This window comes from Lepidochelys kempii, chromosome 12 (genome assembly GCF_965140285.1).
Source record: "Lepidochelys kempii isolate rLepKem1 chromosome 12, rLepKem1.hap1, whole genome shotgun sequence".
NCBI lineage: Eukaryota > Metazoa > Chordata > Testudines > Cheloniidae > Lepidochelys > Lepidochelys kempii.
The window spans coordinates 9,773,910-9,798,405 of NC_136391.1; the positions used below are offsets into that span (position 1 = coordinate 9,773,910).

The 24,496-nt window shown below is 44.4% G+C and overlaps 2 protein-coding genes across 5 annotated transcripts in view; both read left to right on the forward strand.

Annotated features, from left to right (window-relative positions):
- The first annotated feature begins 1,220 nt into the window (after positions 1 to 1,220).
- FBXL8 (F-box and leucine rich repeat protein 8) lies at positions 1,221 to 15,334 on the forward strand. 4 transcript variants are annotated; one of them, XM_073307508.2, is made up of 4 exons: positions 6,325 to 6,500; positions 9,129 to 9,176; positions 9,693 to 9,923; positions 11,789 to 15,334. In XM_073307508.2, the coding sequence occupies exons 3-4, from the start codon at positions 9,760 to 9,762 to the stop codon at positions 12,762 to 12,764; spliced, it is 1,140 nt and encodes a 379-aa protein (XP_073163609.1). In that variant the 5' UTR covers positions 6,325 to 6,500; positions 9,129 to 9,176; positions 9,693 to 9,759; the 3' UTR covers positions 12,765 to 15,334. The 4 variants fall into 4 exon arrangements, with proteins under 4 accessions (XP_073163606.1, XP_073163607.1, XP_073163609.1 ...); XM_073307505.2 differs by lacking the exons at positions 6,325 to 6,500; positions 9,129 to 9,176 and adding an exon at positions 1,221 to 1,295; XM_073307506.2 differs by lacking the exons at positions 6,325 to 6,500; positions 9,129 to 9,176 and adding an exon at positions 4,981 to 5,041.
- A 96-nt stretch (positions 15,335 to 15,430) lies between these two features.
- HSF4 (heat shock transcription factor 4) overlaps positions 15,431 to 24,496 on the forward strand; it is a 33,006-nt gene continuing 23,940 nt past the window's right edge. Inside the window, exons 1-4 of the mRNA XM_073307503.2 lie at positions 15,431 to 16,235; positions 19,498 to 19,606; positions 22,996 to 23,123; positions 23,667 to 23,791. Of these exons, the coding sequence (XP_073163604.1) occupies positions 16,113 to 16,235; positions 19,498 to 19,606; positions 22,996 to 23,123; positions 23,667 to 23,791 (485 nt within the window). The 5' untranslated portion in view covers positions 15,431 to 16,112. The remainder of the gene's footprint in view (positions 16,236 to 19,497; positions 19,607 to 22,995; positions 23,124 to 23,666; positions 23,792 to 24,496) is intronic.

Genomic DNA, 24,496 nt, shown 5'->3' on the forward strand with positions numbered 1-24,496 from the left:
TATACAAAGTGTGATGCATGGCCAGAAAGGGTTAAGCATCCTGCAGGATAAATGACCCAGATTCAATCTTTAAAAACATGTTATAAAAGTATATAAATGGTAGTTAGGGCCATTCCCTGCTAGATAGGCTAGAACTTTGAAATGCACACTTGTATTAGAGGTGATACCAATTTTATGTGTTTACTTATATCATGTAAACAGACAGATTCAGAGATCAAAAAGGAATATTATCATTTAGATGAATCTTGGGTGAAATAATGTCATTGTCTATAGGTCTCTTTAAAGTTTGTGATAGACTGCCTAATGGATAAATTTCCATATGTTAATCTGTGCAGCTAATTACCAGTGATGCTTAGGAAATAGGTCTACTTCAAAATCTCCATGATTGCCTATTGTTCGCCTGAGGACTTCGAGCTGTCAAAGATGACCTGAAACTGTGTAAGAACATCTAGGGTCCTGATCCTTTTTATCTCAGATCTGCTTGATGCTTCATGCAGGGGAAACTTAAACCCAAGATTGAGATCTCTAGTCCTAATCTGGAATCACCCTGACTATGAACATTGAACTATAAACTATGGACTATTTCTGAAAGAACTCTTTGCAACTACAAAGCTCACCATCTCTTTGATGAATCTAATCTCAAGAACTGTACTCATGTTTGTATGTATATGGAACTTTTAACCAATACTCTCTCTCTTTTCTTTTTTAATACATTTTAGTTTAGTTCATAAGAATTGGCTGTAAGCGTGTCTTTGGGTAAGATCTGGAGTATTCATTAAGCTGGGAGGTAATGTGTCTGATCCTTTGGAATTGGTAGAACTTTTTTATATGATGAATAAGATTTTCAGTAATTCTCATCATATTTGACTTGGGTGTCTGGATGGAGGCCTTACGACTGGGTTACTTTAAGGGAACTGTGTTGTTGGCTTCTGGGTAACCAGTGAGGTATTATAGAAGCTGGTTTGTGCTTGCTTGGTAAATGGAAGAATTGGAATATCCACCAGCTTTGGGGATTGTCTTCCCCATTCTTTGCAGTTCACCCTAATTGAGTGACCTCAGTTGGCTCCCCTGGGACTCCGGTCACAGTGGGATAGGAGTGCACATGGGATTCAGGAGAGAATCCTGTAATCTCTCTGTCTGCATACAGTTGTTTTAAGTAGTCCCCTCTTTCTTCTCCCCCCACGCACACACATTGGAGCACTAAGGAACGAGGCAGCAGAAGATGGGTGTTGAGCACCTGATGGATCGTTCTCAACGTCATGACAGAGGAGCTTCATTGGCCTCTTCATTAGAAGGTAAGGCTGTAGGGTTGATGTACTGCCACACCATGATTCAAAAATCGAGAGTCCGGCCCCAAAAGATTGGGAGTGGCTTAAATATCATGAGATTTTTTAAAAAAATACATGTTGAGTTATTTGCTTGCTGGTTGTTGGGCTTTTCCCTAAAATCATGAGGGCAAGTAGCTTCCCCTTCTTTTGGCATGGAAGCTGAGATTCTGACGTCGTCATATAACCTCAGCAGCTAGGTCTTTGCTTTCAGAGCAGCACCAAATACCTCAAGACACAGGATAAAATTGTGAGTTGGCAGTGCTTGATTTAGAACGAAAGAGGTTGGGGTCTATGACGGGAGGGGGTGGGTGAGGTTCTGTGGCCAACAACGTGCAGGAGGTCAGACTAGATGATCATGATGATCCCTTCTGGCCTTAAGTCTATGAGCCTATATGAGAACTCCAGCCTGAGACAAGGAGAGGATACGAGAGGGTAGTTTGCTAAGGAGGGGCTAAATTCTTTTTGCCTTACTAGGCTCCGAATCCTGTAAGGCATGGAGCGCCTCTTGCAAAGTGCCTCCTATTGCCTGGTGGCCTGAATGGGAGCAGAACGGGCTCAGTACCTTGCAAGACCCGACCCCTGACTAGTCCAGCCTTCGGGCAGCAGTTTCTGGCCAGTGGGTTGGCTTTTGCAGAGAACTCGCTCCTGTAGGAATAAGACTGTCAGTACAGACTGAAAAGATATAAGGGAACTTGGCAGGCAAGATACTGATCACACAGTGACTGAAGCAGGAAGTTCCATTTGAATACTTTCCCTTGACCTAGATATCATTTAAATGATGACTGCCCAAGACATCAGATGTCTAGCAAGGATTCAGTATCTGTGAAATATCTGCTAACGGAGATGAAGATAGACTTCCCTTAACTCAGGAAGTCAGAGAAATTAATCTGGTGGCGGTCAGGGATCTCATCTTTTCTTTCTGAAAGAAGCGGGCGGCTTGGCAGATCTGTGCAGACCAGGAGCGCAGTGAAAGAGTCAGCCCAGAGACACAGCCACAGGAAAAGAGCTGTGAGACTCGGCAATCCACGTATAAAACCAGTTGCCAGTGGAGGGGAGCAAAGGACCAGGGAACATTTTGGACCATCCCAAGTGACTGGAAAGCCCTGTAGTGCAAAGCCTGAGGAGCTGGTAAGAATGCACTGCTTGGGCTCCTTTTGAAGGATAAAGGATGGATAAGCTAGCAGCTGTTTAAATTTGTCTGTGTAACTGACAAGGAGAAAAGCTCATGCCTGTTTACTATGGCTTTTATCTCAGGTATTTATCCCCCCCCCGCCCCTTTACTGAGCGCCTCACAACACCCCGTGAGGTTGAGAAGTACTGTTATCCCCATTGTACAGATGGGGAACTGAGACACACAGAGACTTGCGTGTACATCCAGACTGCGGTCACAGCGTGTCAATGCAGCTCGAGCTGACGTGCCGAAGCTCGCTTTAATCTCACTAGTGCGAGCTTCAGCACAAGCTGTTCAAACTCACTCGGATCCCTCCGTGATACCCACGGGGCCAGCCCCGCTGCCGCGTCCGGTGCCTGACCTAGCTAGATTAAAGCTCATAGCATGGCGTCTAGCTCCGATATGCTCAGCGACTGCCGTCTAGGCCTACCCCAAGGATATGGCTGCACTGCAGGTTAAGATGTAACTGTAGCACGGGGGGGCGTACTTTTGTCTAGTGAGTGTAGATAATAACGGCAGTGAAGAAATGGCAGCACAGATCCTGACACGGGCCAGGAACCCCAGTCTTCAGCGCAGGTGGCTTGCGCTGAAAACCCCGGGGGCCATATCTTCTCTGCTCTTTTCCCCCTCATTCGCTAGATTAAAGCTAATGGGAGTATGTGCTACAATCACACCTGAAATTGAAGTGTAGACATACCCAAGGGATTCACTTAATGTCACCTAGGAGTTTCGTGGCAAAGCCAGGAACCAAAGCTGGGTCTCCAGTGTTCCTTGCTCTGCCACAGACCTCCCGAATCACTCATGGTACATCTACGCTTCAATTTAAAGTGTGATTGTAGCACCCTAATCACAGAATAATCTAACCTCTTCCTAACTGGAGTGCTTTGCCAGGTGCATGATATATTAATATGTTCGTATTTCTCCTATAGAAATGTGCAGCATTTATTTTAAAAGCAGTGCGCAAATTACTTACGAGCTGTCTTGAGGCTAAGTGCCTAGGAAAAGGGTTTAACCGTATGTTGATCATAAGCATGTTTTTCAAGTTACCGTTGTAGGAGACGTTTGGTACTGTTGCTATACTGATCTGAGTTGCCCTGGAACATACAACATTCAGGTGGCCTCCCAGCATTTATTCATATTGCTGAAGTGATGGCTGAATGGTTGAACTGTAGAAGTCATGTTTGCTTGTATGCAGAGCTGGTCAGAAAATGGGGGGCAGGTTCCACTGAAAATCTTGACTTTTTGGCAAAAAAAGTAAAAAAAAACAAAAAAAAAACCCCTGAAATATTTCACTCAAAAATTGAAACGTTTTTGTTCATGGTCTTGAGAAAAAAATCAATTTCCTCCAGAAAGCACTTTCACCAAAAATCTACTTTAATCAAAATCCCAATTTTCCATCAATAAAAAACAGTTTTGATGGAGAAATTTTGACCAGCCCTACTTTAGGTATTCGTTAAACTTCTTGGGAAGAGAGGAACGTCAGCATTGCTTAAGATGAAGTGACCAGAAATGGAGGAGGAGAAGATCTTTTAAAATGCACCGTTGGAAGTAAAATGCAGAGAATTCACGTAGAATTTGGAGGAATCTTTTGGCTTCCAAGCCTGGAGTCATAATAGCTATTGACTGGCAGTGAAATAAGATCCCGATCTTGGGTACAAAGCGGTACAAACACAGAGCAACATTATCTGTTGAACTCGTTAGTGCCAAGATTGCCACCAGTCTGTGCTGCAGTGAAGTTCTTTCATATAACCTGTCACAAAGCATCCCTAATGAAACATACCTTCAAATAAACCACAAAAGAACTAACAGATTTCTCTGCTAAGGAAAAGGAGCCTGTAGGGAATAGCCTGCCAGGCAAAAATTCTGCAGTGGAAAACTTCCTGAGCTCCTGCAAGCAGAGTCCAAACACCCCACAGGTGAACTAAGCCCTCCTATTAATCTACCCCAATTAAGCCCAAGAGGGAACCTTGTAAAAGTGAGCCCAGGTACACTCTGACCTTCTCTGGCTCATAGCTGGCTCCTCTGCTGCTGTCTGATATGATGTAGCAGTCCGGTCTGATCTTTTGTTTACACGTCTATCTTTCTAAAACCTAACTGTACTTGAAGGATAGGTGGCAACTACATTATTTAGCCTCCGATCATAGAAAGATGGTGCAAGTTCTTGTCTCAGAACTTTCTGCCCATATGGTAGGTTGGCCTGGCAGCAGCAGCAGCAGCCTTGGTTTGGAGATTAAGACTAACCATAATCACCAGGTTTCTGAAAGGGTTAAGCCCATGGTGTGGGACATTGTGCTAATATAAGGTGAGGGGATTCCTAGTACGCCTGTACTCCTTGACTGGATTTCTTGAGACCCGCCTTCCATAGAGTAACCCCACCCCAGGAAGCACACTCCCTCTTGGCACACACAGAGGGAATTTGGAGACACTGAATAATAGATCCTTGCAGTTCTACAGCAGCAGCCATCTGAGTTGCTCAAAGCACTTTACAATGTAAAGCCCTGATCCTGCAAGCTACACATGAGCACTGAGCTTCGTGTGAGGGGTGGGTAAGTATTATCATCCCTATTTCACAGATGGGGGCACTAAGGCACAGCCTTGGTAAGGCCCCAACTTTCAAAAGTGGCCACCTTTTCTGGGTGCCTCAAGTTTGGATGCCCCAGTTTTAGAAATCTTGGACCTGATTTTTCAAATGCTGAGCATCCTATCCACCGACTGGAATTGTGGGTGCTTAGCATTTCTGAAGATCAGGTCCCTAGGCATTGAAGCTGGACACCCAAACTTATAGGGCACTTCTGAAAATATGGGTCTAAATGATTTAACAATAGTCAAACAGTGACTGAGTGTGTGTCACAGCTGGATAGAGAACCCAGGAGTTCTGTGCTTTATGCATAAGAAACTAAGACAGCTGGTGACAGGTTTCAGAGTTGTAGCTGTGTTAGTCTATATCAGCAAAAACAAGGAGGAGTGCTTGTGGCACCTTAGAGACTAACAAATTTATCTGGGCATAAGCTTTCGTGGGCTAAGACCCACTCCATGCATCCGATGAAGTCGCTCTTAGCCCATGAAAGCTTATGCCCAAATAAATTTGTTAGTCTCCAAGGTGCCACAAGGCCTCCTTATTGTTTTTGCTAAGACAGTTGGGTTCATGAATGAGTGCAGACTCGACTAGCCTATGATTTCCACCTGATAACTACAGGTGAATTTTCAACAGGAGTATTGGCAACACATGTCAAACAGCAGATCTCTCGGAAGAGAAGGTTGATGAGCAGGTAAAATTCTGTGTTTAAAGACCAGAAAAAAGGAGAGAAAAAAGAAGACAATAGTTAATGTCTGAGTCTTTAATTAGTTGATCCATAGCTTGCCACTTCCTTTTCAGAACTCGTTAAGATTTGTCTTTTTCTAGTACCTTCCGTCTGATGATCTCAAAGGGCTTACCAGACACTCATTCTTTACATGGCAACCTTGTGAAGGCAGCACTGCAGCTTCACCCCAGGTCTAAAAACCGCTTGTGCACGGCGGTGTGAGTTCAGAGAGTCAGGGGTTACGAGCACCAGGCAGCTCCTTGAGAAAGGGGGCCGAGGTAGCAGAGGACTGACTTAGCGAAGGACTGCTGTTTTTCAGAGGGGGAAACTGAGGCACGAAGCGGCGGCGGCGGCGTCACATGTTCCAGGTGACGCGCGAGACCCGGCGGGTGAGATACCAGCGTCGGCGGGCCCAGCTGCTGCGGCCGGGAGGAAAGGAGGACTTTCCCAGGGACTTCCTCGCCGAGGCCTGCCTTTCCCTTTCCCTTCCCGCGGCTAGGGACTCACACGGCCGCTCCTCTGAGCGGGGGGCGAGCCCGGGGCGGGGAAGGGCCCGGCGGAGGCCAGACGGGAGCGCCCCTTCCGATGTGGGCAGCCCTCGCTCCGCCCTCCGCCCCGGAGCCCGCGGGGGCAGCGCCGGCGGCAGATCGGAGCGGGCCGCGGCCCGGGCGGCGGGGAAGCGCAGCGGCCCTCGGACGGGTAGGCGGGGCGCCTCCTTCCCCCCTCCCTGCGCGGCGGAGGGACCCCAGCCGGGACGCCCCGTTGCAGCGGGGGGTGCCGCGACGCGACGCCCCTGGGGGAAGATGCATTGGGCCCCCCCCCAGCATTGGGCTACGTGCAGCTGTGGGGGGACGCTGCCGTCCTCCCTCCCTGCAGGCAGCGGCTGGACCGGCTGAGCGAGCCCCCCCCCGCGCCGCGGGCTGCCGCCGGTTCTGCCCGCTCAGCCGCTGCCTTTCCCGGGCCGGCTGGGCTGCAGAGAGCGGCCCCTGGGCCGGGCCAGGCGCTTTTGCTTCTCTTACGCCCACCCTGGGGTGCGAGCCGGGCGGCGGCGGGGGGGAGCCCCGCAGCGGCAGCTGTGGATGCTGCCCCGCACGGGGCGGGCGAGCGGCTCTCCGGAGCCAAGGCGCGTCACCCCGGCTGAGCCTTCCCGCGAGCGGCCCCTTAACCCGTGAGAGCCCGCAGGACAGGGAACAAGCGGGCGGGATTGCCAGTCCCAGGAGTTCAGAAGCCCTGCCTGGGCCCCCTCCCCGAAACAACGAGATTACGGGGAAATAATGACGGGTCTCAGGGTAGCAGCCGCGTTAGTCTGTATCCGCAAAAAGAACAGGAGGACTCCTGGCACCTTAGAGACTAGCAGATTTATTTGAGCGTGAGCTTTCCTGAGCCACAGCCCACTTCATCGGATGCATCGGACCCCGCTGCACTCCGACGGGAAGGCGGGGCTCCTTCCCCTCCCTGCCCAGGGAGGGACGCCAGCCAGGATGCCCCTTTGCAGGGGGGGAGTTTAGCAACTCAAGGCGCCTATGGGAAGATGCATTGACCCCCCCGAGCTCACGAAAGCTTATGCTCTGATAAATTTGTTTGTCTCTAAGGTGCCCCAAGTCCTCCTTTTTATAAAAATAATATATTTGAGGTGGGTTTTTTTTTCCTCTTTGCCTTCTGGTTTCTGAGTCTCTAGGGGGCACCTAGATTGGGCTTCCAAGCTTTTCTGTGCCGTCATGGGGGCTAGACTTTTTTTTTAATGAAAACTGGGATGTTCACATGACTCCAGGAACTGGGGCTTTAAGAAAACCACCACTCATGATAAAATCACAATGGTTGTTTATAGGGGAGGAGTGATGGTGAGTAGTTTAGTACTTAGGTAAGTGCTGAAATGATGAGAACATTTATGAAATCTGAGATAAAAGTAGGAGAGCTGTGGGTGAGCTATAGCAGGCACTGTCAGGGGTAATAAAGAAGAAATATGCAGGAAAAAGGGACAGCAAGAAGGCATCTCCCAGGCAGGAAGCAGGAGTGCATTGCTGGGCAGTCAGTAATGGGGTGAGAGGCAAAAGAATCAAATAAAAACTTGCAGCTGGTGATTTTATTTGTGTAACAGTACAGTGACTGGATACAGAGCACACTCCAAGCAGAACTGAGAAGTAATTTTGCAGAGATGTACGTGTGGTTTTGTGCTTTACGTTTCAGTACACTTCCCATGTATTCATTCTCTTGCATCCTAATTTACATGGAAGCATAATTAAATGAAAAGTTCCTGCATCAGTATGCAGCACACGTACATGAATATATGGTTCGTGTGATCATCACCATAAAATCCTTATACCAATCTGCCGTCTCTTATATTAACAACTGCAGCTAATTGCTGTGGTTAAAATAACAAATTAGTTTCCATTATAACTCCTTGTTTTGCCATACACTGGATAATTCAACTTTTGGGTTAGATTTTTCATGCTTGGCTTCTGTCCCCAAAACGAGGGTTTCCCTCCCCCCCCCCAAGTTTGAGGTAAATCCCTCCATCTGTTTGAATATCAGTATGGAAAATTGTTATTTTAAAATAATGCATTATATAAAGTTTATCGTGTTTAGAGTTGGTAATGAGGAAAAGAATCACATTTTTTTAAATGGTTTTACTTTTTTTCCAGAATTTTGAAATTTGGAATTCACAAAAAATTTCAACCAGCTTCTATGTTGGGTCAAAAAATGGAGTGGGTGGGGAAGGAAATTGGCCAAAGTTTGTCTAAACTTCCTTTTTTGTGTTTAAGAACGTAAGACCGGCCATATTGGGTCAGACCAATGGGCCAGCTAGCCCAGTATCCTGTCTTCCAATAGTGGCCAGTGTCAGATGCTTCATAGGGAATGAACAGAACAGGGCAATTCATCCAGTGATCCCTCCCCTGTCATCCAGTCCCAGCTTCTGGAAGTCAGAGGCTTCACCCAGATCATGGGTTTGCATCCCTGACTATCTTAGCTAATAGCCATTGATGGACCAATCCTCCATGAATGTATCTAATTGTTTTTGGAACCCAGATATACTTTTGGCCTTTACAGCATCCCCAAGCTGTGTGTTGTGTGAAGAAGTACTTCCTTTTGTTTCTTTTAAACCTGCTGCCTATTAATTGGGTGACCCCTAGGTCTTCTGTTATGCGAAGAGGTACATACAACTATCTCTGCACCGTTCCTGATTTTTAGACCTCTCTCATGTCCCCCTTTAGTCGTCTCTTTTCCAAGCTGAACAGCCCCAGGTCTCTCTAATCACTCCTCATCTGGAAGCCATTCCATCCCCCTCATCATTTTTGTTGCCTTTCTCTGTACCTTCTCCAATTCCAGTATATCTTTTTTGAGATGGGATGACCAGAACTGCAAGCAGTGTTCAAGGTGTGGGAGTACCCTAGATTTATATAGTGGCATTATGATATTTTCTGTCTTATCTATCTCTTTCCTAATGGTTCTTAACATTCTGTTAGATTTTTTGACTGCTGCTGCACATTGAGTACAAGTGTTCAGAGAACTATCCACAATGTCTCCCAAAATCTCTTTCTTGAGTGGTAACAGCTAATTTAGAATCCATCATTTTGTATGTATAGTTGTCATTATGTTTTCCAACGTGCATTGCTTTCCATTTATCAGCACTGAATTTCATCTGCCATTTTGTTCCCAGTCACCCAGTTTCGTGAGATCCCTTTGTAACTCTTCAGTCTACTTTGGACTTAACTATCTTGAGTAATTTTGTATCCTCTGCAAACTTTGCCACCTCACTGTTTGTTTTTGTTTTGTTTTACAAATGTCAAAATTATGGTGAAATTTTCAAAATGTAAGAAAAAATTCTGACCTGCTGTAATAGTATTATATCAAACTAGGGTTGGGTTGATGTGTTTCCTTTTTCTGCAATAGGGAGTCTAGGGAATTATTTGAAGTCTGGAAGGTGGGTCTCGGTGCAGCAGCTCGTTGGGTCAGAAAGATGCCTGCTCCAACATCAGAATTTTGGAACTACGTCCCGGAAGAAATCCTCGTCCATATATTTTACTACCTGTCTCTCCGAGATAGATACACAGCCTTCCAAGTGTGCAAACATTGGGCCGCAGCTGTTTCCACTAGCTCCGTGTGGCATTTCACAGAGATCAGGTGAGAGGAGGTATTTTCTACTGTTTGTAGGTGTCTGTGCAGTCACACATGCAGCATCTCATAGTACAACCTATTTATCTTAAAGTAGTGTTCTTCATTCAAAAATCGCATTGCTGATAACAGCCTAGAGGTGTGAGTATTTATCAACCATTGGAACAACTTACCAAGGGTGGTGGTGGATTCTCCAGCGCTAGCAATTTTAAAATCAAGATTGGATGTTTTTCTAAAAGATCTGCTCTAGTTGAATTCGGAATTAATACAGGGAAGTCTGATGGCCTGTTATACAGGTCAGACTAGATCAGTGGTTCTCAACCTGGGGTACATGTGGCAAGCAAAGGTCTTCCAAGGGGTGCATCAGCTCATCTAGATATTTGCCTAGTTTTACAACAGGCTACATAAAAAGCACTAGCAAAGTCAGTACAAACTAAAATTTCATACAGACAATGACTTGTTACTGGAACTAGTGGTACTGGGGTGCTGTCGTACTAGTGGTGCTGTCGTACTCCCTCACTTGAAGTAGTTTCCGTTGTATACTGGGTTTACAGTTTGGTTTAATGGCTCTCAGCATCCCTGCTGTACAAATTGTTCCAGCCCCCCTGCTTGTTTATACTGCTCTATATACTGCACGTTGAAATGTAAGTACAATATTTATATTCCAATTGATTTATTTTATAATTATATGGTAAAAATGAGACAGTCAGCAGTTTTTCAGTAAGTGTGCCTGTGACACTTGTATTTTTATGTCTGACTTTGTAAGCAAGTAGTTTTGAAGTGAGGTGTAACTTGGGGGTACGCAAGAGAAATCGGACTCCTGAAACGGACACAGGACTCTGGAAAGTTTGAGAGCCACTAGGTTAGATGATCACAATGGTCCTTTCTGGCTTTATAATCTATGAAACTATGCAAGTAACAGTACCTCCTACATGTATCGGCTGTGTATGTGGTAGAGAAAATAGGGTTAGATTGTTGTTTTTTAAAGAAAGCATTAAGAATCATAAATCAAGGAAAGGGATAAGTCAGGACATTAGATGTGCTTTGAAAAGTGTCAAGGAGATACCATCATCCTACTCATCACCTAGCTTTGATGTAGCGCTTTTTGTCCGTGGATCTCATGGCGTTTGCAAAGGTGGCCAGTGTCGTTATCCCCACTTTAAAGAGTGGGAAACCCAAGCCCAGAAAGGGGAAGATTCTTGCCCTGGGCCACACAGCAGGAAGAGCTGGGAATAACCCCCAGGTCTCCTGAATTCCACTCCTATGCTCGTAACACTAGGCCACATTCAGGTGCAAAGAGAGAGCTTCAGCCAAGGTCACTGGAATGATTATCATGGTGCTGCTGAAGCTGGTGATCTGAGCTCTAGTGTATGAGATGGAGTGAAAAGGGAGTTTGGGACGGGGACTCACCTCAGTCTGTACATAGTGACCGAGCCCCGTAACTAACTGTATTGTTGTTGTTCTCTATTATTTGTATTACAATAGCACCTAGTGGACCAGCCCGAGATTGGGGCTCTGTGGTGCCATACACCGTGTAAACACATAGTGAGAGAGAGTCCATCCTGAATATCTTATTATCTAAATAGACAAGACCGATAAAGGTTGAGAGGAGAAACAGAGGCATAGAGCATAGAAGTCACTTGTCCAGGATCACACAGCAAGTCAGTGGCTGGCTTGGGAGTAAAACCCAGCTCTCCTGACTCCCAGCCTAGTGCCTGATCCTCTAAACCAAGTGAGAACAAATATCTAAGGCAGTGGAGAAGATAAATAATAAGTAAATAATAATAAAGGACAGTGATCCAAAGTATAGACATTGTGCTCACTTGTTGCAGCTCCAGCAAAACAGCTAACTTGTGTTTATAATGCTCTTCCAGTTGTGATTCGGAGAACGAGGAGGGCATGCTGCAGAGTTTACACCAGTTCCTGAGCCAGATCAAACACCTGAGGATTGTGTTTGATCAGTCCAAGGAAATAAATCGGAAGAACGTCACCCACATTCTAGACATGTTGGCCAGGCAGAACTACAAGCTGCAGAAGCTATGCATCATGTGCAAAGGTGAGAACCCTTATTTCTACTCCGGCCAGGACATCCTGCAGAGCATACGAAATATATGCCAGAGAGAAAACCAAATAGACCTTCAGCATATTGATTTCCGGAGAATGCCGTTCACCCTGGATGATGGGCTTGTTGGACTCATAGCCGCCAGCAGCCCAAACCTGCATAGCTTGTTCATCAACAATCGCACTCTGGTTTGCAACGTGAAGCCAGAAACCATTCAAGAGGTTCTGACTGTATGTCCTAAGTTGTCTACCTTGGGAGTCTACTATGCCAGCCTGTCTAACGATGTGTTTGCGGAACTGATCAAGCCAGAGAGAGGGGCTTTCACACGCTTAGATATTTTTTGTGAGCGCTTGGACAAATATATTCCAGTCATCTCTGAAGAGCTTTGGGCTGCCGTGATCCAGAAGCATCCTCAACTCTGCGTAGACCTGGAGTTTGACCACACAGTCCCTGCCTGTAAGATACCACGAATCCTAAAGCCCAATATACCCGTGGGTACTTTACAACTGAATACTTTTACGTACATGGTGAACCAGGTTAGGTTTGTCACCAGCAGTTACAGCAGGACCTTAAAGAGGCTGGTGCTCCACACAACCCCCTCGGATGATTTGAACTCCTCGCTAATAGACCTGGCGAGGAAGTGTGTCAATCTAACAGAGATTCATTGTTACTGTGTGGTTAGTCAGGAGGTGATAGATACCTTCCTCGTACACTGCCCCAGTCTGAAACGATACACTCTAAAGATTACCAAAGAACATCACCCCTGGAAACCGACAGTAGTTCAGTGATGTACCTGTTTGACTAGTAGCTAGTTTGGAAAAAACGTGGATACAAAGATTCCAAGTGAATGGAGTTTGAAATTTTAGGGTAATGCCTCAAAAACCACATCCCATACTACGTCGTCGTCATGATCATCATCAGGAATCCCTCAAAGTCGAGGACGATTGTCTTTTCATGGATTGTCTATTTCAAATTATCTGTGGATCTGCTGATGGCTGATAAGGCCTATTCTGGTTTTGGTTTTATTTCTTGATTTATGATTTCATAGGGGGAAAATCGAGCTAACTTTAAATTAAACCAGTTTGTAAAAACAAATTCCTCATTTGGTTTGGGTCTCATGTGGCAAGTTTCACGCTGATGGAATTTGGGGCAAAGCTCTCTGAAGCCAGAACTTTCTTGGCAGCCGATTTTTCTTTGCAGCAAGCACAGCTGATTGATCACAGCAAAACCACATTAAATGTCACGCCCACCAAAAAAACACCCTCCCAGAACTCACAGTAATTTACCTTGTCCAGACACCCCTTCTCACGCTTTCAGATGCCCTTCACTTCCGCCTCTGTTCAGAGCAGCAGGGAAAGAGTCACTAAAAATTCCTCCTGGTCATGTGGCTTTACTGAGAGGCAGCTGAAGGCGAGAAACCAGCCCCCTAGTTTAGCACTGCTGTAATCCTAATACCAGGAGCAAGGAGTTAAAGACAGAAAGGGTAAAATCTGGCATGATGGTAAATCACTGAGGCTCAGATCAAACTTATGTCTGAGAAAGTACATTTCCCTGTGTGCTGGAGTTGTACCTCCCCTTCAGGTTTAGGAATCAATGTTATTGGCCGGAGCACTTGCCAGTCCTATGTGCCTGGGTTAGCAGCAGAAGGCTGTAACTGAGTGCTAAAGAAGGAATTGTCTGCTCTCATCAGATGCCTCGGTGAACCAATCAAGTGGGTTTAGGGTTGTCCGTTTCAGGAGATCTCTTTGCTCTGACGTGAAATGGCTTTCCATGCCTCACAGTGAATGCAGAACTATGTACCAAGGTATAATCATTTATGTTCTTCATAAAAATATAACATACAAGTCACACAAGGTAGCTGTAGAAAAGCGCATCCTCTAGTCCTGGTCTTGGGCCCAATCATGCCCTCTTTGAAGAGCCACAAAAAATTACCAGGATTGTGAGAAATGCAAGCCTATTTGGGGGAAAGAAATTCCAGCTTTTGAAGTTGTTTTCGTTTCAAAAGGTTTGACGCTGACCCCTTAATTTTGTTTTAATTTTTCATGAGTGTTTTTTTTTAAATCCTCCCCTATATTTTGTATTAAACTGGTTATCGACATTTTTCATTTGCTCAAAACTTGGTTTTTGGTCAATTGAAGATTTTGTAATGCTGTTTTGGGGAAAATATTGAAAAAAGCGCACGCCTCTGTTTAATGACATTGTTCACTAAAAAGTGGTTTGTCAACAAAAAAATTAATTTAACAAAAAAGCAGACTTGCTCTAATTCTTTGGGTGGATGTGACATTATCTAATTAAAATATGACCATGCAAATCACTGTTGCTACTACCACTGTTATATAGTTGCAACCAATCTTATACAAAGTGTGATGCATGGCCAGAAAGGGTTAAGCATCCTGCAGGATAAATGACCCAGATTCAAAGATCTGACAGACAGATTCAGAGATCAAAAAGGAATATTATCATTTAGATGAATCTTGGGTGAAATAATGTCATTGTCTATAGGTCTCTTTAAAGTTTGTGATAGACTGCCTAATGGATAAATTTCCGTATATTAATCTGTGCAGCTAATTACCAGTGATGCTTAGGAAATAGGTCTACTTCAAAATCTCCATAATTGCCTATTGTTCGCCTGAGGACTTCGAGCTGTCAAAGAAGACCTGAAACTGTGTAAGAACTTCTAGGGTCCTGATCATTTTTATCTCAGATCTGCTTGATGCTTCATGCAGGGGAAACTTAAACCCAAGATTGAGATCTCTAGTCCTAATCTGGAATCACCCTGACTATAAACATTGAACTATAAACTATGGACTATTTCTGAAAGAACTCTTTGCAACTACAAAGCTTACCATCTCTTCAATGAATCTAATCTCAAGAACTGTACTCATGTTTGTATGTATATGGAACTTTTAACCAATACTCTCTCTTTTCTTTTTTAATACAATTTCCAGATGATGGTTTGAGAATCTCATGCAAAGACCTCAAAGGAAACCATTCCTGAGCTAACTGTGCCTTCATTACCCTGCTGGCATCCCTTTGGAAAACCACTAATGCTAATGACACTCATGTTCTCCTCACTCTCTTCACAAGGGAGCTTTCACCCTGTAGGGAGTGATAGTTACTTCTCACTTCAACAAAACGTCCCACAATCCCACTTCTATGTGAGCTGGTGTGTGTGTGTTTGTGTTTATCAGTCAAATGTGTCAGAGATCCCTGGTGCATAGTAGAGAGAGATTTTTAAAGCTTGATTTGGTTTGAAATGATCCTGGGCTCTGATTACATTGTCATCAGGTGCCCAGGAAACAACATGTAGTGGACTGTGTTAACACAACAAATAAAGGGTGAGACTGTGGTGCTTTTACTTACCCGCGTGAGCAACAAGTCATGTCCCATGGAAGCCAATGAGAGTACTCGGGTGAGTAAGTGCTCACCAACATGAATAAGGGCTTCAGAGTCTGGGCCAAATGAATCCAGCTGCTCATAACTAGCAGTGGGTGAAACACCTGGAATAATAATAAAGCAGATTGTGGCATCTGGGGCCTATCTATTTTCATCCTCTATTTTCACCCAATCCAGAGCTGTTTATCCAAAGCTCGCTGCACTCTGGGATTCAGGTAATGTGGGACTCAGCTTTGGTTTTGCCCAGCCTGAATAAGGTTTCGCACACTTAAAACCGGCCTTGATTTTGCCTATCTCTGGGTGCCAACATTCAGAACAAGGAGTCTCCTAACTAATGTTTAAACTCAGTACCTTCACAATCCAGTGTCACTGCTTCCTGGCATCCTGCAAACATGCCAGCCAGGTGTTTTCTTAATTCATTCCAGTGATTTGCTAGCCTCCCAGCCTAAGGTGTACAGCATGTGTTCTCTTTGCATGACACTGCATGTTTATTCACAGCATTGTGCGATCGACTGCAGTGCATTTTAATTCTGTGCATTGTTCTCTGGGGCTGGTGATGCCGTTGCATTGTGCTGAGTTTTTAAGAGTGCGAACAGCACTGCTGATGTGACTCAGTGGGGGCCTACTGTCAGCTGGACCTGGATGAAACTAAATGGTTCAGTCTCCCTGTGACCCACACGCACGGCGAGACAGGCATATTGAAAGAGATGGAGTTAGTGTAACTAAAACATTGAAAAGCTATGCAAGAGTCACCCAGTTCCCTGGCAATGGATGGATACTCCAGTAATGTGCCAGCATTCCTGACTAAACTGTGGACGCTGGTGGAAGATCCTGAAACAAACCATCTAATTTGCTGGAGCACTGTAAGTACAGCTAATACCGGAGGTCACTTAAACCGCACATGTCAGCAGGACAAAAACAAGTCCAAAGTATCTAAAAGATTATATTCTGTAGCATTTATCTAGCACTTTACATTTTCAAAGTACCTTGCCAGCATTAGCTGGTTAACTAAAAAAGACCGAATGTTCTTTAGAGAGACTTTTATAGATACACATTTGTGTTGGAGAGGCCAAGATTTTCCCAGTGACTAATGACTTGGGGGGAGGGGTGTCCTTGATTATTGGGTGTCCAGCTTGACACCTTAAATGGGCCTGATTTTCTGAAAATAAGTACCAACCCTCTCAAAATCAAGCTCCTTTAAGGCATCTCAAGTTGGGTCCCCAAATCACTTGTCATTTTTACTAAGCACTTGAACTATTATGTATGGTGGACAAGGTGACATGCATGTCTATTGGCAGTTTGTCTATTTTTATTTTTAAGAGGTTTGTTTTTATTTGTGTGATGTTTCTTACTGTTTATCATTTGTGGCTTTTAAACGCTAAGTGCAATTAAAGGACTAACATTGTTTGACTCTATAGCATTTTGAAATCCTATTGTGCACTTGACTTTATTAACAGTTGTTACAAGTAGACATGATTTATTTTTCAGCAGAGAATTATCCAAGATGATGTGTTTATAAAATCACTTTCCACAAAAGGAACTATAATTAAAGCAGACTTCAAAAAAAACTATTTTGATGCCAGCCTCTTTGTCATGTTTTTAGCTACTGGAACATTGTTCAGCACAGTTTTCATTCAGACTGCCTGGGATGGGATGTAAGTTGCATTTCTATCTCTAAACAGAAAGTGAGGGATAGCTGAGTGGTTTGAACATTGGCCTGCTAAACCAGGATTGTGAGCTCAATCCTTGAGGGGGCCATTTAGGCATGTGGGGCAAAAAAATTGCGGATTGGTCCTGCTTTGAGCAGGGGGCTGGACTAGATGACCTCCTGAGGTCCCTTCAAACCCTAATACTCTATGATTCTATGACAACCTCCCTTCGAAGCCTATTCCAGAGCTTAACTACCGAGATAGAAAGTTTTTCTAAATATCTAACCTAAATCTCCTTTGCTGCAAATTAAGCCCATTGCTTTTTGTCCTACCTTCAGTGGACATGGTGAGCAATTGATCCCCATCTTCTTTGACAGCCATTAACATAGTTAAAGACTGTTATCAAATTCTTCCCCTCCCACCACGAGTCTTCTCAAGACTAAACATACCCAGTTTTTTTAATCTTTCCTCGTAGGTCAGGTTTTCTAAATCTTTTATCATGTTTGTTGCTGTCCTCTAGACTCTGCAATTTGTCCACATCTTTCCTAAAGTGTGGCACCCAGAACTGGTCACAGTACGCCAGCTGAGGCCTTACCAGTGCTGAGTAGAGTGGGACAATTATCTCCTCTGTTTTACATGTGACATTCCTGATAATACACCCCAGAATGATATTTGCCTTTTTTTCAGCTGCATCACATTGCAGATTCATCTTTGATGTGTGATCCACTGTAACCCCCAGATCCTTTCCAGCACTACTACTGCCCAGCCAGTTAGTCCCCATTTTCTAGCTGTGCATTTGATTTTTCTTTCCTAAGTGTAGTACTTTGCATTTGTCTTTAATCTTGTTGATTTCAGACCAATTCTAAAGGTCAGTTTGAATTCTAATTGAATTCCTGTCTTCCAAAGTGCTTGCAACCCCTCCCCCACAAATTTTAGAAGCATACTCTCCACTCCATTGTCCAAATCATTATTGAATATTACCGGACCTAGGAAAGACCCCTGTAGGACCCAGTTAGATACGTCCCCCTATTTTGGTAGCAAAGCATTGATAACTATACTTTGAGTATGATGTTTCAACCAGTTATGCACCCACCTTATTGTAATTTCATCTCGACCATATTTCCCTAGTTTGCATATGAGAATGTCACGTGCAACTGTGTCAAATGCCTTACTGAAATCAATATATATCCTGTCTACTGCTTCCCTACCTCCATTAGGCCAGTAACTCTGTCAAAAAAGGAAATTAGGTTGGTTTTGCATGATTTTTTCTTGACAAATCCATGCTGTCCATTCTTTATTATCCTCTAGGTGCTTACCAATTGATTGATTAATCTTTTGCTCCCGTGTCCTTCCAGGTATTGAAGTTAGGCTGACTGGTCTATAATTCCCTGGGTCCTCTTTGTTTTCCTTTTTAAAGATAGGCAGTATGTTTGTCTTTCTCCAGTCCTCTTACACCTCACCAATCCTCCATGAGTTCTTGAAGATAATCTCTAATGGTTCTGAGATCTGTTCAGCTAGTCCCTTCAATGCTCTAGGATGAATTTCATCAGGCCCTGCTGACTTGCATATATCCAATTTACCTAAATATTCTTTAATGATGAAGCCATGTTGGCCTCTTACTATTCTTCCTATCTTTCCTTTGCATGGGATAGTTTGCTGTTGCACCTTTAATATTGTCTCTTTGAAAAACTCCCAGCTCTCCTGAACTCCTTTTTTCCATTAGATTTTTTTCCCAGGGGACCTTACCTACCAGTTCTCTGACTTTGTTTAAGTCTGCCTTTTGGAAATCTACTGTCCCTATTCTGCTGTTCCTTTCCTAAAAATCATGACATTTGTCATTTCATGATCACTTTCACCCCCCCAAGCTGTCTTCAACCTTCTGATTTGCAACCAGTTCCTCTGTGAGTCAGAATGAAGTCTAAAATGGCTGTTCCCCTAGTTACTTCCTCCACCTTCTTGTTGGTTGGCACATACACTCAGCTTTGTGTCCCAGCATGCATGGCTTTGCCATACTCATGTCTGCACAGAAAGGAAGCCTTGAAGTCGAAGTCCCATGGAAACAATCTGTCTAGGTATAACTACCATGCAATAATAATATAAGTTTTCCTCAGTCCATCTCAAGGCACCTTAGAAAGGAAGTCCATATCATTATCTCCATTTTGCAGTTGGGGAAACTGAGGCATAGAGCAGGGAAGTGACTTGCCCGAGGTCACCCTGTAAGCCAGTGGCAGAGCCCAGAATAGAGCCCAGGTTTCCTGAGTTCGGTATCCTATCCACTGGATCACACTACTCCCCCATACTCGCCACAATTGCATCTCAACCCCATTGTATCTGATCACCTTATTACACCTTGACAGTCATGTCTCTAACTAATTAACTCCATCTGGCCACCTCCCATTTCATTGGCTCGCACATGCCTCTGGGGATTCCAGAATTACCGTGTGAATTTTTTCTTTTCTTCGTATCTTCTCTGCAGAATGGCACCAGCTTCCACGTTTTTGATCAAGGTCAGTTTGCCAAGGAGGTGCTGCCTAAATATTTCAAACACAACAACATGGCCAGCTTCGTCCGGCAGCTGAACATGTGTAAGTAAAACTCCAATGCCTGAGTGCACTGTAATGGAGACATCATCTGGGAAAGAAGGGAATAAAATAAGCATAAGAATAATAGATACATTTAAGTATAAGAGCCAAGACCCAGGTATGACTCCGTTTTCCACACAGGCTCAAAGTGAAGGACACAAGAAAACTGAAATGGATTAAATTATTTTTCTTAAATAATTTTGCCTTACCCTTCATATTAAGTTTTAGCATTTCTGAAGCAATTAATGTACAATAATATAAATGAGATAGTGCCAACTGTGTGTGGCCTGAATTATGTGTCTAAATGAAGACCTTCCCTTGTAAAGACAGAAGGCTGTGCCCCATAGATAAAGAATTGTTATAGAAGGCTGCAGATTGATTAAAGGCTTCTGATGAATTCATAGGTCATGAGAAAGGCTTGTTATCAGAACGCAGGGGTGAGATTTCCTTGTGGTGTATTTATATTAGAGTACACAGGTTACTTTAAATTGTATATTGTAAATTAACGAAGTTTCCGTTCCAAAGTTTTTGGCTTATATTCAGTCTGATGACACATCATTTGTTATTTGCTTTATATAACATGTTACATCAGAATTTTCGGAAACCCTATTGGACGTTCTTGCCCTGTAGCAGAATCTTAAAAGCATGATCTTCACCCGTGCCCAGGGTTTGGTTGTACTGAGGACAATTCTCCTCCGTCATTAGTAGGAGGTCATTTTTGTTAGAAAACCAGTTTTTATTTGCCCCTTGACTGGTCACTTAATACACTTTTCCCTATGTTATATAGTATATTATGGCACAGCTTATAGTTCAGGCCAATATCAAGAGTCCCAGGTATGGTTTAGATAAGTGGTTTAGATAAGTGAACACAAGCATCCAAGGGAAAGATTTTCAGAGGCACAAAGGGCAGCGAGGTGCCAAACTCTTGCTGAAAGTTAATGGCACCTACCTGATTTTTACCTTTGAAAATCTCCTACTAAATCTCTGTGGTCAAAAAATCAGAGTGGAGATTTTGTAAGAACTGGTCTAGCCCTTCCTAGTATTTTGTTACTTCCAGGCCTGCCAAAACTATGAAGAACAGCTTCATGGGGGAAAAAGGAAAACAGATTTGAAAATTTATTGGGTATTTTTCACTATGGCAGGTAAACTATTGTTATCAGCTGGGTGACACCTTGTCATGGGATTGAGACACTCTAGTGTGAACTCACCCTATAGTTAACACAATTGTAAGCATAAGCCCGACCTAAGTCAAAAGGAGTGCATCAACTGTCCAGGAGCTTTGCTGAATATCATTTTGGGGAAGGGTAAGTGCAGTGCTTAATTTGCAATGAAAGAGGTACTGGGGCTCAGGCAATTAGGTGCCAGGGCTCAGGTAACTTTTTTACTTGCATAACTGATGCAGCAAGCCCAGAGGCACCAGGGCTATGAACTGCCAGGCGTAGAGGTCCCAGGGCTCAGCGGGGCTGGGGGAGGTCAGAGCCAGCCCCGGCCCACCCTGTACCGGCAAGTGCCTCCTTCCCCCTCTCCGGGGTAACAGCGGCAGCCGGGGGCTCTGGCAGCGGTTTAAAGGGCCCTGGGTGGTAGCGGCGGCCGGAGCCCTGGGCCCTTTAAATCATCCCCAGAGCCCCGCCGCCGCTACCCCAGGGCTCCGGCAGCAGGGCTCTGGCAGTAATTTAAAGGGCCAGGGGCTCCAGCTGCTGCTGGGAGCCGCAGGCCCTTTAAATTGCGACTTGGGAAGTCGATCCATCCTGGTACGGCACACTGGCTCTTGCCAGTACGCTGTACTGAGGCGTACCAGCTTACTTTCACCTCTGGGTATATGGCAGGGGGAGGGGGAAGTGAGGGAAGGCAGAAAACAAAGAAACTGAGAACCAACAAAAAAGACAGAGATTGAGAGAGAGAGAGGTCCAGAAGGACCAGCTGAGAGCTGACCCTGAAAGAAACCTTGAGAGAGGTTTATAGGTCTGGGGTGCAGACTGAAAAGGGTGCTCTTGGTACTGTGAGTAAAAGAAGTTGTTTCCTGCCATTTGATTCCTGCTGCATTCAGAGACACGGGGCTTTGCAAATTCTGTGTAAATAAACAAAACTGCACCAAAGAAATACCTGCTTACCTCCAATTTCATCTTCCAGCTGGAACACCCACAGGGCCCCAAGCAGTGACTAGCTATCTGGCTGGTGAATCTTGCCCATATGCTCAGGGTTTAGCTGATCGCCATATTTGGGGTCGGGAAGGAATTTTCCTCCAGGGCAGATTGGAAGAGGCCCTGGAGGTTTTTCACCTTCCTCTGTAGCATGGGGCACGGGTCACTGGCTGGAGGATTCTCTGCTCCTTGAAGTCTTTAAACTACTTCAATAGCACAGATATAGGCGTGAGGTTTTTTGCAGGAGTGGGTGGGTGAGATTCTGTGACCTGCGTTGTGGAGGAGGTCGGACTAGATGATCATAATGGTCCCTTCTGACCTTAGTATCTATGAATCTAGCTGCTAGGGGCAACACTATCTGTCTTGCTGTCTTTGTTTTTAATGCATCGGAAAGGTATTAATATTTTAAAGCACCGGTTGAAGTTCCACAGCATTTCACGTGTCCCATTCCTAAAAATCCTCAAGCAACTACAGAACATGTGATCTGTGTCGTGAGTGTTTTTTGGGTAACAAAATATCCCACTAGTAGGTGCTGGATTTAGGGGGTGAAATTCCCCCCAGTGCAGAGGCCAGCACAACACCTATGCACTTGTATGTCCTATTTTAAGGTCTTAAATAGAATGTAAGAGGTGCTGGCCCTCTGGTGATGAACTCCAGCCTTAATTACATTTTTATTTTTCACACAAGCTTTTCAAAGTGAGGTGGGCTGCGGAAGTTCGCATGAGGATTAGAAATGGCCCTTTCGACTGCAGGCCAGCAGTTTAAACTCAGCCTAGGTTAAAAAATTGTTTCTATCCAAGATCCATTCAGTAGTCCATGTGGAATGAGTGCTAATGGGCAAGTTGGTAACAAACAAGGGCCATCATCGTTACAACTGGCACTAATTAGCAGCCCCATTCAGCAGAGAGGTGCCGGGTTGAATTGATTGTAGAGGCTGTACTACCATCTCAGCATCAGGTGCCTCCTCTTTGGGGTTTGAGGCATATTTGTCCAAACAAATTAGTGTTTCAGGCCCATCTCTGTGACTGGCATGTTAAGGACCATGTGAGCTAACCAGTGAAGGGTTTGCTCCTTGCAGCATATTTACAATATCTAGGACAACACTCAGGCAGAAATTGGGAGCAGGGAAAAGGAAACTACACTTGAAAATCAGTGGGTAAGTGCGGGAAAGTCTAATTCAGACATTGGGATTCTTTGTTCTTCCCAATCTATATGCTCTACATGGTTCTCACCAGTTCTGTTTACATTTAGATGGCTTCAGGAAAGTGGTAAATATAGAGCAGGGTGGCCTTGTCAAGCCTGAACGTGATGATACTGAGTTCCAGCATCTTTATTTCCTACAAGGCCACGAACACCTCTTGGAACACATCAAAAGGAAGGTGGGAATTGAGTGACAGCTGCACCTCCTCTCCTGGGGCGCTGATGTGCGTGGGGTCTAATGGTGCCATTAGAGGAATGGGCAGGGTGATGGAAGGCTGCTAGAAAGCTTGCACCATTAGCTAACCTCACTTCCTAGAATTGCTGACGTTAGGGGTGTAGAAGGCCGGGGTAGATCATCTAGTTCAGCTCCTTTGTGCTAGTGCTGTATTGATCCTTTTTTGTACTTTTTTGTCCAGTTCAGTATTAAATAACTCCAGTGGTGGGTCTTCTACCACAGCTACTAGGATGCTAGTCCCTAGCCTAATAGACCTCACTATTAAAGTATTTTTCATGCTCTTCAGCCTCTATTTACTTTCCAATGCCCCTAGCTATGTCTCTTTGAGGCCACCCCAGACTCTTAAAACTGTGTCTCCTGTTCCAATATGTCATCACTTAATAGCCCAGGCTGTAGCTGATACTCCTGCTTAGAAACCATTGCAAAACTCTTATCCCTGTGCATAACATCTTGCAGTAGTAAATTCTGCCCGATGTGCTCTTCTCAGGTATCTGTTGTGAAAAGTGAGGAAACGAAGATGCGCCAGGAGGATCTCAGCAGGTTGCTCTACGAAGTCCAGATTCTGAGAAGTCAGCAGGAGAACATGGAGTGTCAAATGCAGGACATGAAGCAGTGAGTTGATCACATGCACATTGCTCCTACGTGTCTGCTTCATGACATAGTTGCAAACCCTGGGGAGTATTTGTAAGACCTATGGATCTCTGGGAATTATATCCTGCACATCCAATACGATCTTTAAAATGACTGGTTTCAGAGTAGCAGCCGTGTTAGTCTGTATCCACAAAAAGAACAGGAGTACTTGTGCCACCTTAGAGACTAACAAATTTATTAGAGCATAAGCTTTCGTGGGCTACAGCCCGCTTCATCGGATGCATAGAATGGAACATATAGTAAGAAGAGATATATATACACATACATACAGAGAACGTGGAAGTTGCCATACAAACTGTAAGAGGCTAATTAGTTAAGATGAGCTATTATCAGCAGGAGAAAAAAAACTTTTGTAGTGATAATCAAGATGGCCCATTTAAACAGTTGACAAGAAGGTGTGAGGATACTTAGGGAAATAGATTCAATATGTGTAATGAGCCAGCCACTCCCAGTCTCTATTCAAACCCAAGTTAATGGTATCTAGTTTGTATCAAGCGCAGCAGTTTCTCGTTGGAGTCTGTTTTTGAAGCTTTTCTGTTGCAAAATTGCCACCCTTAAATCTTTTACTGAGTGGCCAGAGAGGTTGAAGTGTTCTCCTACCAGTTTTTGAATGTTATGATTCCTGATGTCAGATTTGTGTCCATTTATTCTTTTGCGTAGAGACTG